The sequence below is a fragment of the Callithrix jacchus genome, chromosome 5, assembly GCF_049354715.1.
Source record: "Callithrix jacchus isolate 240 chromosome 5, calJac240_pri, whole genome shotgun sequence".
NCBI lineage: Eukaryota > Metazoa > Chordata > Mammalia > Primates > Cebidae > Callithrix > Callithrix jacchus.
This window is the reverse complement of record NC_133506.1, coordinates 65,952,279-65,965,753: the sequence shown is the minus strand read 5'-3', so window position 1 is coordinate 65,965,753 and position 13,475 is coordinate 65,952,279. Positions and strand designations below refer to the sequence as shown.

The following is a 13,475-nucleotide window of genomic DNA, read 5'->3' as shown; positions in this document are numbered from 1 at the left end:
TCCTTGCTAATGAACGTTGTAGCTGCTGCTTTTTTTTTTTTTTTTTTTTGAGACAGAGTCTTTCACTGTCGCCCAGGCTGGAGTGCAGTAAGGCGATTTTGGCTCACTGCAACCTCCACCTCCCAGATTCAAGTGATTCTCCTGCCTCAGCCTCCCAAGTAGCTGAGATTACAGGTGCCCGCCACCATGCCCAGCAAATTTTTTATATTTTTAGTAGAGATGGGGTTTCGCTATGTTGGCCAGGCTGACACTGCCTTGGCCTCCCAAAGTGCTGGGATTACAGGCATGAGCCACCATGCTCAGCCAGCTGCTTCTTATGACTGAACCTTTGGTACCTACCACTGGTCCCCACTTTCCCTCTTGAATTCAGCTTTCTGCCTAGCAGCCCTCTCAGCTCCTAAGGCCCACTTCTCCAATAGAGACATGTTTAGAGCACAATAAGACCTAGAGAGGGACAATCTGGTGCTGACTGTGCTTCTGCTAAGGAGGCACCTTAGATGAAAAGCTGAAAGAAGTAACAGGATCTAGGGAAAGGAAGCAAAGATGTGACTACTTAGAGCCAAGTGAAAACTTTAAGGGAGAGAAGTAAGCCTTCTTTTTCCTCCAGAATGAGTTGCCTAGTTCAACAGGAAGGAAAGAGAATCAAGACAAAATTCAGAGCAGAAGCTCTGGTCAGAAACAGAATGGAGTTTAGCTGGAGCGTGCGCATTCCCTTAGGAATTTAAGCGCAGTGGTAAGTAGATGGATTAAGTGAAGTGAAGTAAGGAAACCCAGACCACTTGCTTCTGAGAGCAACCATAACGAAAGGAGTTTGAGGAGCTATTCTTTTCTTTTTTTTTTTTTTCTTTTTGAGACATAGTCTCACTCTGTCTCCCAGGCTGGAGTGCAGTAGCTCAATCTCAGCTCACTGCAACCTCCGCTTCCCGGGTTCTAGTGATTCTCCTGCCTCAGCCTCCCAAGTAGCTGGGACTACAGAAGTGCGCCACCAGGCCTGGCTAATTTTTGTACTTTTTAGTAGGAACGAGGTTTCACCATTTTGGACAGGCTGGTCTCAAAGTCCTGACCTGCTGATCCTTGGCCTCCTAAAGTGCTGGGATTACAGGCGTGAGCCATCGTGCCCGGCCTGAGAGGCTATTCTTTGGGTTACAGTGATGAGATGAAATAAAGCTCTAGGAACTAATATCACACTCTATATTGTAAGATACTTCCTGCAAAGCACTTCCCGTGTCCATAGGATTTCTTACCGTATACACTGCCAGCAAAGCCAACTGGTTATAGGGGCGCCCATTCTTGGGAGCAATGTGCTGGGCCTTCAGGTACCAACTAAAACAGAAAAACAGTAAGAAAATGCTAGTTTCAGGTTAACTTTTTCCCAGTTCACCCTGAGAGCCCTAATACTTAAGACATAAGGTAGAATGTTAGATGTAACAGTGGAATGGTAAGGCATGACTACAGGGACCAACAGGGACACCTGCAGAATATCTACATGAGAGGCAGCTTGAGGGGCCTACTGCTCTTACTAAGGCTTTGCTTATAGCACATGGGAAAGAGAAATAATCAAGTGGAGGTAAAGTACCTGCGTGCTTTCCCATAGTTGGCTGTATCATTGGCTTGCTCCCGGTATCTGGCAATATCTCCTTGGCATATCATACACCGCTGGGCACTGATCAAGGCATATTTTACCTTCAGAAAAAACAATCAGTTAGTAGACAAGGCAAGAAACACTAACTTCAACCCTCAAAGGACAGGGATGGGGTGAAAATGACAACAGAGCACTGATAAGGCACTAGCAGTCCTCAACAAAGTATAAAGTTTTCAGCCTAACCAAAAAATGACCAAAAAAAGTCAGCTGCGTGATACAAAATTTACCAAGAAAACACAGTGGGAGAAATGAGAGAGTATGATTCTAGAGTTCCAGGCAAATGAAAGAAAACATTTTGATGTGAGTAGTCAGGAGACCTGACTGTATGGAATAGTGTTTGATCTTAAGAAAGTCTTTGGATGCTCTGGGACTCAGTTTCTTCATCTGAATATAAAAATAACTATAGGGTAACTGGAGGAAATATATAAATATTTTATAAACTATAAAGAGACATCCAAATATTACGACAACTGCTTTTCCCCACAATGATTTTTTTTTAGACAGAGTCTCACTCTGCACCCAGGCTGGAGTACAGTCGTGCGATCTTGGCTCACTGCAATCTCTGCCTCCTGAGCTCAAACAATTCTCATGTCTCAGCCTCCCGAGTAGCTGGGACAACAGGCATGAACCACCATGCCTGGCTAATTTTTGTATTTTTAGTAAAGACAGGGTTTCGCCATGTTGCCCAGGCTGGCCTCAAACTCATGGCCTCAAGTGATCCCCCTGCCTCAGCCTCCCCAAGTGCTGGGATTACAGGTGTGACACATCACACCCAGTCTCTCTGTTCTTTTTCTACCATCATTATAGTGTTTCTTTAAACTGTTAATATCACTGCATTGTATCACTGTATTACATTACCTTTGCCTAAAACAAGTAATTATCCTTTATCAACATTAACAATATGCCACACACTGTGCGGTACTATATGTTTTCTCACTGACAGGCTTGGCATCTGTCACTCAGAAAACAGAGTAAACCAATCCCAAGACATGTGCCCACCAAAGTATGTCCCTAAGGAACACCACTTCACAGCATACAATATAATTCCACTCCACTCCACACAAAAGAAATCAACATATCACTGAATAAAGAACAAAGCTTCATCAAGAAGGAGATACTAACCCCTCAGGAAAGCACACTCACTAGTGCAATAGCTACTGCATATCAACCTCCCACCTAGCACATAACTTACACATCACATACCCTTTAAGTCCTAACTATGCCACAAATTCTTTCCATGAATGAACACCCCCAAAAGTGTTAAGAATCCTCAGTATTTAACTGATAAAACACAAAGAGAACTGATTATGCCTCCATACTACATCTACTTTGTCATCTTGGTAAGAGAAAACAAAAACAAGACCAGTTCTTTCGAAGGCTCTCCATCACCTTCTGCATGAAGTCCTGGATGATCGTGCTTCTGCTTACCTCATCAGCACCACGCTCCCTGTCACTCTCTGTACCTCAGTCAGATCAGACTCCTCAGTTCCCCTAACACACCATGCTGTTTTCCACTTCAGGGCCTTTAAGTATATTGTCCTCGGCCATGTGTGGTGGCTCACACCTGTAATCTCAGCACTTTGGGAGGCCGAGGCTGGCGGATCACCTGAGGTCAGGAGTTCGAGACCAGCCTAACCAACATGGAGAAACCGCATCTCTACTAAAACTACAAAAATGAGCCAGGCATGGTGGCACATGCCTATAATCCCAGCCACTCGGGAGGCTGAGACAGGAGAATCACTTGAACCCAGGAGGCAGAGGATGCAGTGAGCCAAGATCACACCATCGCACTTTAGCCTAGGCAACAAGAGCGAAACTCCGTCTCAAAAAAAAAAAAAGTATATTGTCCTTGTCCTCTTCCCCTAAAATGCTTCTCTTCCTACATCTTCACATACACCTTCACCTGGCTGATGTTTTAGGTCTTCAGCCATTGTTTAACTACAAATTTCTCAGTCTCCCATGATTTTCTAAAATTAGGTTAACCCTTTATAGTATACACCTCCAATGTCCTTTGCAAAAGTCATTGCATCAGCAATAACTCATCCAAATTCTGTACTTACCAAGCACTTTTTTTTTCCTGATCTGTACTGAACTGCCTCTGCCTAAAATGCCACCCAGCATGTACAAGGAACTCAATAAACATCTTTTTTTTCTGAGATAGAGTTTCACTCTGTTACCCAGGCTAGAGTGCAATAACGTAGTCTTGGCTCATTGCAACCATCACTGGGTTGCAGTGATTCTCCTGCCTCAGCCTCATGAGTAGCTGGGACTACAGGCGTATACCACCAGTCCCCCCTAATTTTTGTATTTTTAGTAGAGATGGAATTTCATCATGTTGGACAGTCAAAAACACTTGTCAATTAGTAAGAAAACTTGTATGTAGTAATTCATCAGAAGGAGCAAAAAAGGCAAGAGGAAGGCTCTGCTTCATACATCACACTGCTTTCTCTAATGAATCTCTAACCTCTTCCTAATTATGCTCAACTTTCCCATCTTAAAAGAAAAACTGGCTGGGCACAGTGGCTCATGCCTATAATTCCAGCACTTTGAGAGGCCGAGGCTGGCAGATCACTTGAGGCCAGGAGTTTGCAGCCAGCCTGGACAATATAGTAAAACCCCCATCTCTACTAAAAATACAAAAATTAGCTGGGTGTGGTGGTGTGCGCCTGCAATCTCCAAGTACTTGGGAGACTGAGGCAGAATCACTTGAACCCAAGAGGCAGAGGTTGCAGTGAGCCAAGATTGCACCACTTTACTCCAACCTGGGTGACAGAGACCCTGTCTCAAAAACGAATAAACAAACTAGCCGGGCGCAATGAGTCACACCTGTAATACCAGCACTTTGGGAGGCTGAAGTGGGTGGATCACGAGGTCAAGAGTTCGAGACCAACCTGGCCAACATGGTAAAGCCCGGTCTCTACTAAAAATACAAAAAATTAGCCAGGCATGGTGGCGCGCACCTGTAATACCAGCTACTCGGGAGGCTGAGGCAGGAAAATTGCTTGAACCCAAGAGGCAAAGGTAGCAGTCAGCTGAGATCATGCCATTATGCTCCAGCCTGGGCAACAGAACAAGACTCTGTCTCAAGAAAAAAAAAAACAAAACTAAAAGCAAAGAACAAAAAACCTTCTCTTAGAATCCTATGTTCTTTTAGCTGTCTTCCCTCATGGCCTTCACAGCCAAGACGCTTAAAAGAATGGTCTATATTACTCCCTCATAGTCTCTACTGCTTTACTTACCTTCACTACAATCTGGCTTCCAGTCTCTCCAACTAAATTAACTCTTGATAACGTCATCCAATCCAATAGACACTTTTTAGTAAACTTAACATTTGACAACTCTATCGCACGTGACAATTTTACCTACCCCCACCTTGAAATTTAATTCCCCTCTCTGGCCAGTCTTCCCAGTATCCTAGCTTTTGCTTCAACTACCACCTATATCATGATGACCCATGAATCTGTATCACCAGCCCAGACAGACCAGAATATTCATTTGTTCCTTTTCAAGTTCCTGCTACACACACTTCCACCTAAGCATATCCAAACCCGAACCAATCTCTTCCTTTGCAGCCACTCCCCTGGACTACCAGCTGGGAGATGATTCAGACTCTTCATGCCTCCAATCTCATCTCTCACACCAAATCAGTCAACAATTCCATTCTATTTACTTTAAGTATTTCCAATCTGTCTTCTCTTTCCCATCTCCGTGATCTCTATCACAGTTCAGACCTGCAACCTGACTCCTCTATCTCCACTCTTGTCCAACTCCCATCCAAACTTACCAATTTGCCCAAGTAACTGGTTCTAAGGCAAATCTTATCCATTTACTAAGAAATCAATTAATGGTTCCCCAGTGCTTTCAGAATGAAGTCCAAACTCTTTGGCATAGCACGTAAGAGTTTACGACCTAGTCCCTTTCCACTCCATTAGCTTTTCTACCTATAACAGCCCCACTCCACACTACAAACACCAGCATACTGACCTTCCTGCTTTTTCCCAACAGTGCTGGTTCTCTTTTGCTGGACCCTCTATTCAAACCGCCCCTCCCACCTTCAAACTCCTATCCTTGTTTCAAGACTCAGCTTGACAATCTCCAAGAAGCCTTCCCTGGCCCCACCAGGCTGTTAGATTCACTTCTCTCTATCCCCCGTCAACACTCTATACCAGGGGTCCCCAGCCCCCAGGTTGCAGACTGGTACCAGTCTCTGGCCTGAGCGGTGGTTAAGTGAGCATTACCACCTGAACTCTACTTCTCGTCAGATCAGTGGTGGTGTTAGATTCTTACCGGGGTGCAAACCCTATTGTGAAGTGCACATGCAAGGGACCTAGGTTGTGCACTCCTCATGAGAGTCTAATGCCCCCACATCCCCAACCATGGAAAAGCTTTTCCACGAAACTGGTCCCTGGTGCCAAAAAGACTAGGGACTTGCCGGGCCCAGTGGCTCATGCCTGTAATCCCAGCACTCTGGGGAGGCTGAGGCGGGTTGATTACCTGAGGTCAGAAGTTTGAGACCAGCCTGGTCAACATAAAACCCCACCTCTACAAAAAATACAAAAATTCGCTGGGCGTGGTGGTGGGCACCTGTAATCCCAGCTACTTGGGATGCTGACACAGGAGAATTGCTTGAACCCGAGAGGGAGAGGTTGAAGGTAGCAGTGAGCCAAGATCATGCTATTGCACTCCAGCCTAGGTGACAAGAATGAAACTCCATCTCAAAAGAGACAAAAAGGAAAAAAAAAAAAAAAAAAAAAACAAAGAAAAAAGGCTGGGACCACTGCTATATACCATTATCATAGTACACATGACATTAAAATTGTTGGTTTAATCTATCTGTCCCTGCACTGAACTGTACCTTTCATTCTTTCATCCTCAACACCCAGTACAATGTCTAGCACAGAACTAACACTAGATAAATGCTTGCTAAAAGAATGAAAATTTAAGATAAATAAAGAAGGGAGCTTACTGTCTTGCGTAATGGCTTGCTGCGAATGGCAAGACCATCCATGTAGTCTTCTAGTTTGAACTTGTAAGTAACCTGCAGCTTCTGAAGCAAACTATCGAAGAAGTCACTACCCTATAAAAAGAAAAAAGAAATGGCTGAATCAACCTATTCTGATCCAACCTATCTACCAAAAACCAGGGCAGACAACCCTTTCACAATATGGGTAATGTTTAGACAACCTATGAAAAGAGAGGCACGGGCCGGGCGCAGTGGCTCACGCCTGTAATCCCAGCACTTTCGAAGGCCGAGGCAGGCAGATCATGAGGTCAGGAGATCGAGACCATCCTGGCCAATATGGTGAAAGTCCGTCTCTACTAAAAATACAAAAAAATTAGCTGGATGTGGTGACGCATGCCTGTAATCCCAGCTACTCAGGAGGCTGAGGCAGGAGAATTGCCTGAACCAAGGAAGTGGAGATTGCAGTGAGCTGAGATCACACCACTGCACTATAGCCTGGGCAACAGTGAAAGACTCTGTCAAAAAGAAAAGAAAAGAAACGAAACAAAACAAAATGAAACAAAATGAAACAAAAAAAAAAAGAGAGGTGGCCAGGCACGGTGGCTCACGCCTATAATCCCAGCACTTTGGGAGGCTGAGGCGGGTGGATCACAAGGTCAAGAGATGGAGACCATCCTGATCAACAAGGTGAAACCCCGTCTCTACTAAAAATACAAAAGTTAGCTGGGCATGGTGGTGCACGCCTGTAGTCCCAGCTACTCGGGAGGCTGAGGCAGGAGAATTGCTTGAACCCAGAAGGCGGAGGTTGCAGTGAGCTGAGATCGTGCCATTGCACTCCAGTCTGGGTAACAACAGCTAAACACCGTCTCCAAAAAAAAAAAAAAAAAGAAAAGAGAGGCATGCACAATATTCAGTTGCCTCCAATTTGTACACAAGACAAATTCACAGTATAAGCCTCCATGGTTTTGAAGATATGAGCACATGAAGACACACACGTACTCTCTCTCCACACAAACACATATATACACATTCTCATTCTCTCTTTTAGGCCAAGGCATTCAGAAAGCTTTCAATCTCAAAACTCCAATTGTCAGTAATTTATGATCCTAAGGAAACAACTGGAGTAGGATAGGCTCAGAATAGAGGAAAATAGCACGGTTTTTGTCAGTGTTCTGTTCTAAAACACAGTATTTTAGGTAGTACAAATCCATCATAACTACAGAATGCTGAAGCCTTTATCCTGAGGACAAAAAGATGACAGTTTACCTCATCCAAGAGCTCCAAAAGTCTGTTCCGAATCTGTTCTGGGTTCTCAATATTCGGATCCTTGACAAGCTGCCTGAACTTCTCAATCACCTGATAGAAAGCATTCTTCCACAGGATCTGATCCACATTCTGAGTATCAGAGAACTCAATATCCAGTAGAATACAGCGTTCATAAAGCTGCAGCAGTTCAGCTCTGGAATAAAATACATGCAACTTCTAATTCCAAATACACCACAGGAAAAGCTAGACCCAAGTTTTGAGATTCCTGCAAATTAACCACCTCCCTTGGCAGGAAATCAAAAACATGACCAGGTATACTACTTACTCTGGTTTCCACTCTGCAGAGCAGAATGTCATTCTAAAGATAGTTGTGTTGAGGAAAATAGTTTTTCCCCATATGTCTTCACCTGAATTTAACAACTGAAGTAAGATCTTCATTGCAAGTTATATGTTGTTCATTTCGTGGCATTCTAGAAAGTCTTTTTCCATTTCAAAGTTCTATGATCCCTTACAGATAATCTGTTCTTAAAAGCAGGATGCATAATCATTTCTAACACTAGAAACAAAACCTCTGTTCTGTTTCCAAATGCCCTTCCCTTACAAAGTGAAAGTGAGACCATACCCAGCGGCTCAGCTAAAAAGTTTCTACCTTCCTCAGCCATAGGAGTCTATATACCTCCAGCTTCTCTCCATTTCCCTCTAGCCAGAATAGGACACATCGTACCTGAGTTGTGCCATCTTCTCCAGGCCCTCTGGACTGATGCGGTCCCTGGAGAGTAGGTTACTGAGCTGCAGCTCCTGGCTGTCGGCCACCCGGAGGAGCCTGTGCAGCTCCTGCTGCTGCATGTTCCTCACGTGCTGCTCTACCTCCTCAGGACTCATGGTGCCGGCAGGAAGAGGGCTACACACATACTGCCCTGACGGAGTTGGGTAGCCCGGGTAATAAGGCCCTGGGTACACACCATTTGTAGGGCCCAGTGGGTACTGTAGAGGGTTATAGCCCACATAGGGATACTGGGAGGCAGGGCCTGGTGTCCGCGGGTAATAATAGGGGTTGTCAGAGTTTTGAAATTTATAGTAAGATGCTTGAGCCTGGCGTGAGTCACCCCAAGATGTAGGGCTGACTTCATCATCAGTGTCCAAGAAATGCAGCTGGGGCATCTGAGTCTTTAGAGCAGGTTTCTGATCAGGATTATTTGGGTCCCATAATCGGCGTGTGGTGCCTCCACGGCCCCAACTCCGAGGACCCTTACTACCAGATCCGAACAAAAGCCGAGGTCCCAAAGGTGTGGCCTCTGGAGAACCTGCTGAATTGACAGACAGGGTGGTATGGGCAGGCAGAATCAGAATGCCACGACCGCGACCCCGAAGTTCCTGTTTCAGGTTTTTGGACTCCTGCTTCTCAGAGCCTTTGCTCCCGCTGCTCAAGCCTTTGTCAGGGTTTCCTCTATCCATATCATCCCTGGCCAGCCTTGCCACGGGAGACTCTTTGTTCATGGTTTCTGCATCAAAAGTGACATGAAGAGTGCCTCGATTTTCTTTACCATTGCTTTTCTGCTCACCCTCCCCGCGGCCAGACCAGTTTCTTTCTAAATGTTTCTTCCTTTCTGAACTTCTCCTGGGTCCTAATCCATCAGGCTCATCAATTTTGTCCTCATCTAAGGAATCGGTTGAGGACAGAGATACTTGCTTCTTCAGTCGTGGCCTCTCCTTGGTTTTATCCTGCCGGCGGCGGCGACATCCATTATCAGTGAGGCCAGCTCCCTCAGCGCTGTTGTTGCTACCAGCTGAGCTGGTACTGCAAGTGCGGTAACGATTCCTTCGTTTGTCTGAGCGGGAGTAGCGCTTCGCCGAACCTGGCTTCCCCTGGGCCGGGTCATCGCTCGTTTTCTTCATCCCCTCCCCTTTCTCAATCCTCTTTCCTTTTTCTCCCTTTGCAGCCCTAACTCTGTCACCACCTGGGCTCTTTTCTGTTTCAGCCCTGTCTGGTTTATTCAAACCTTCCTCTTTCACAACATTTCCCCTACACTCAGCTTCCTCCACTCTCAGTTCTTCTACCTGGTTGAGGATTTCTTCCTCCTCTACCCGACTGGCTGATTCTTTGCTAACAGTCTGCAAACGCCGTCCAGGCTGATAGATCTGCAGGTCCGGTTTCTTTGTTCTTTTGATAATTTTTAGACTACGATCCTCTTGTCCAGCAGTCCTAGGAAAGGATTCCTGACCCCGATTATTTTCTGGGTCTATACCATTCTGCGGTTGGTTGGTGGGTTCCTTGTAGACGTCTTTAATAGGTTGTGTACCATTTCCAACAGCAGAGGAATCTCGGTCATTAACAATTTCATCCTTGAATTCTTCACTCCCAGAGGCTTCCTTGGTTTTGGGCTTATTCCTTAGCCGAGAAAGACCAGGTTTATAGATTTCCAGATCTGGACGCCTATTATCTTTGCGCTGCCTGGGCTCCTTTAATTCCTTCATGTTTTCTGTTATGTTGGGGAAAGTTGGGGAGGGAAAGGTAGAAGATAAGAATAAAGAAGGAAGGTGGGGGAAAGATTGTCATTCTTGTTAAGTAACAGAAAAAGTCAAGAATTATACATCCACATGCTAATATTGGTAGGCAAGAAAGGACACTTCTGTAGAAGCAGAAATTCTGGGTTTACAATACTTGTTCAACAATTGATAAGGCTAAGAACCTAACTGTGTTGGGGCTACCTAGTTAGGTGAAGAGAAGGGAGAGAACCCATCTCCTTATGTGTTACCCAAGTCATATTCAGAAATCCAAGATCCCAACCTACCTACCTCATCATTGTTGGAACTAAAGATCTCTAACCTTTTCAGCATTAGACTGTTCTCTGTCTAGAGCGCCTGTGAATACATCTCAGCCTTTTTTTTCTGCCTTTAACTTTTTCCTTGGTGGCTAAGTTCTTTTAACATAACACTAGGGGGGAAAATGAGGAGAAAAACGGGGGTATTATAACAATCATTAATCCTGGACATCTCTCGGGAACAAAATTGCAACTCTATTCTTCAAACTTCACGAGGACAATTCTCTTCTTCAGGATACCAATTACCAAATAACACACCTGCTGGTGAAGCAGTCAGCAGTTCCTTTCACACTCTTCAACTTCACTCATAGCAACAGCAGCTCCCAGAGTCACCCCAAGAAAATACTGCTCAGACTATCATATTAGAATACCGAAACTAACTGCTACTGTGATGATGGAATTATGAGAAGAAAAAAATTCCATAAGGGAACTTTTCCTGGATGCGGATGAAAAGATTGTGACATATCCTCAAGATCCCAAGAACTGGGCACTCAAGAATAATAATAATACAGGACTTCAGAAACCACTCTCTGAGCTCCATAAACTTACTAAACAACAAACAGATAAGCAAGTATGTGGTTTTTAAAAAGTATCTGTTACCACTATCAAAGTAACCACTAAAGATTTCAGTGGAAAACTGGAAGAATTAGTGAGAATATTATCAAGTACACAGATAGAATGCTACATAAATTACTAGTATAAGGCTGGAGTGGTGGCTCACGCCTGTAATCCCAGCACTTAGGGAGGCCAAGGTGGGCAGATCACGAGGTCAGGAGTTCGAGACCAGCCTGGCCAACATAGTAAAACCCCATCTCTACTAAAAATACAAAAATTAGCCGGGTATGGTGGCGTGCACTGGTAGTCCCAGCTACTTGGGAGGCTGAGGCAGGAGAATTGCTTGAAACTGGGAGGCGGAGGTTGCAGCGAGACAAGATCGAGCACTCCAGCCTGGGCAACAGAGCCTGACTGTCAAGTCTGTCTCAAAATAAATAAAATAAAATGAAATCCTAGTATAGACCAGGTTTAGCAGCTCACACCCATAATCCCAGCCCTTTAGGCTGAGGCGGGAGGATTGCTTCAGGCCAGGAATTCTAGATCAGCCTGGGCAACATGGCAAAACCCGGTCTCTGTAAAATACACAAAAAATAGCCAGGTGTGGCGGCGCAGGCCTGTAATTCCAACTACTCAGAAGGCTGAGGTGGGAGGAGCGCTTGAGCCCAGGAGGTGGAGGCTACTAGTTAGCTGAGATCCCTCCACTGCACTCCAGCCTGGAAGACAGAGTGAGATCCTGTCTCAAAAAAATAACAACAATAAAAAGTTTTTAATCCAAGTAGTGTTCTCTAAATATGAATGCAAACGAGCCCATACAGTAACAAAACAAAGAAAAAAAGAGACTGAGGTTTAAGACAGTATTTCACTATTTTCAAAAGTTTAAAAGACAGCTTCATCAAGTATGAATAAAGATAAACCGGCTTAACCCAAGAATAGCTCACCCTCGGCAGTCTTTAACTTGGAGGGGGGCAGGTGAGATGGAGAGAGCTATCACTACTACTTTCTAGAGCAGCGGGAGAAAACATCCTTAACAGTCCAATTCTGTTAACCAACGAAAACGAATTCCACAGACTGGCAGCAAACCTAGAGAAGGCTCCGATCACAGCTACCGTTCTACACAACTCTACTGCGTATTGCAGGGGTGGTGAGACACTAGAATCTTTCTTACTTTCCTGATGTGGCTGGAGACTTGAAATTAGCTTGCAAATTGAACATTCTCTCTAATAAAAACTGCTCGCACACATGCCAGGGTCAAACCCGGAGTCTAGAGATCCCGGATCCCTCCAGTGGCGCAGCTTTCGGAACCCTGTCTTGGGTGGAAAAGTTGAGCAAGGAAGTCGCAAGCTGCTAAACGTTTCTCCCCAATTCCTCCTCTCCGACGCTAAGGCGGTGGCCGGGGCCGGCCCGAGGAAGGCGGCCTGGAGGACCCTACGCCCGAGGCCTCCACCCGATCCCGCTCCTTTCCGCGTCTCCCGACGCCTGAGAACCGGCGGGCGGGTCTGAGAGCGCTGGGGCAAAAGGGAACAGTCACCTTCGCGGCGAGAAACAGGGTGGAGGTAGGAATTCGGGCCAGGCTTTCCCAGAGTGCGCCAGGACTGGCGGAGCTCGACCCAGCACCGACCCGCGGGCGAGACAGGGCAGCGACGGTCCGCCGCGGCCCCGGTGCCCAGGGCTGGGGGAAGGGGCGGGGGCTCCGGAGCCGCGGGCCGAGTGGGGAGGAGGCAAGAGGAGGAGGAGAGGGAGGCGGGGCGGGCAGGCCCGGCCCAGGAGCTGGGCGGCGCGACTCACCTCTGCTCCCGGCCTGCGGGGCCAGAGTAGCCAGGATCCCGCGCAGCTCCGACGCGGAGATCCGCACACGCTCCAGCCCTTCCGCCATCTTCGCTGCTGCTGCTACAGTTGCAGCTACTCCGCCACCGCCGCGCGCAGCCAGGAAACCACCACAGTCGGGCGACGAGCGCGGTCGCCCACCTCCCAGCCTGTCCCCGCCCCCTTCCGCCCTTCCTTTCGGAACGACGGTGGCCGCGCTGGGAGGAAAAGCGTCCGACGCCAGTTCCAGAGGGGCGGGGCCGGAACGCGAGCCTGGGCGGGGCAGGCGGGCGCTGCGCGTGCGCAGAGGTGTGGCCGGGGAGGCGCGCGGAGGCTGGAGCTGGAAGCTCGGCGCCCGTGAGCTGAGGTGAGACGAGGCGTCGTCGTGCCAGGCCAGGCAGGCGTTCGCGGCGGTAGCTGCCAT

At 46.7% G+C, this 13,475-nt stretch overlaps 2 protein-coding genes across 15 annotated transcripts in view; one reads left to right on the top strand and one right to left on the bottom strand.

The window, feature by feature from the left end:
- SMG6 (SMG6 nonsense mediated mRNA decay factor) overlaps window positions 1-13,218 on the bottom strand; it is a 236,877-nt gene extending 223,659 nt beyond the window's left edge. For 2 of the 5 annotated variants that reach the window (XM_002747809.7, XM_054255590.2), the window contains exons 1-6: window positions 13,034-13,218; window positions 8,596-10,351; window positions 7,872-8,064; window positions 6,609-6,719; window positions 1,577-1,683; window positions 1,245-1,323 (exon numbers count right to left, since the gene is read on the bottom strand). In XM_002747809.7, coding sequence (XP_002747855.4) covers window positions 1,245-1,323; window positions 1,577-1,683; window positions 6,609-6,719; window positions 7,872-8,064; window positions 8,596-10,351; window positions 13,034-13,121 — 2,334 coding nt within the window. In that variant the 5' untranslated portion in view covers window positions 13,122-13,218. Of the gene's footprint in view, window positions 1-1,244; window positions 1,324-1,576; window positions 1,684-6,608; window positions 6,720-7,871; window positions 8,065-8,595; window positions 10,352-10,951; window positions 11,050-12,413; window positions 12,606-12,776; window positions 12,932-13,033 lie in introns of those variants that run through there. The other 3 variants (XM_035299378.3, XM_078372449.1, XM_035299377.3) reach the window with 3 other exon arrangements.
- A 136-nt stretch (window positions 13,219-13,354) lies between these two features.
- The window catches only part of SRR (serine racemase), a 31,910-nt gene continuing 31,789 nt past the window's right edge, over window positions 13,355-13,475 (top strand). For all 10 annotated transcript variants that reach the window (XM_078372463.1, XM_008996352.5, XM_002747804.7 and 7 more), the window contains exon 1: window positions 13,355-13,418. The gene's annotated coding sequence lies outside the window, so the exon portion shown is untranslated. The remainder of the gene's footprint in view (window positions 13,419-13,475) is intronic.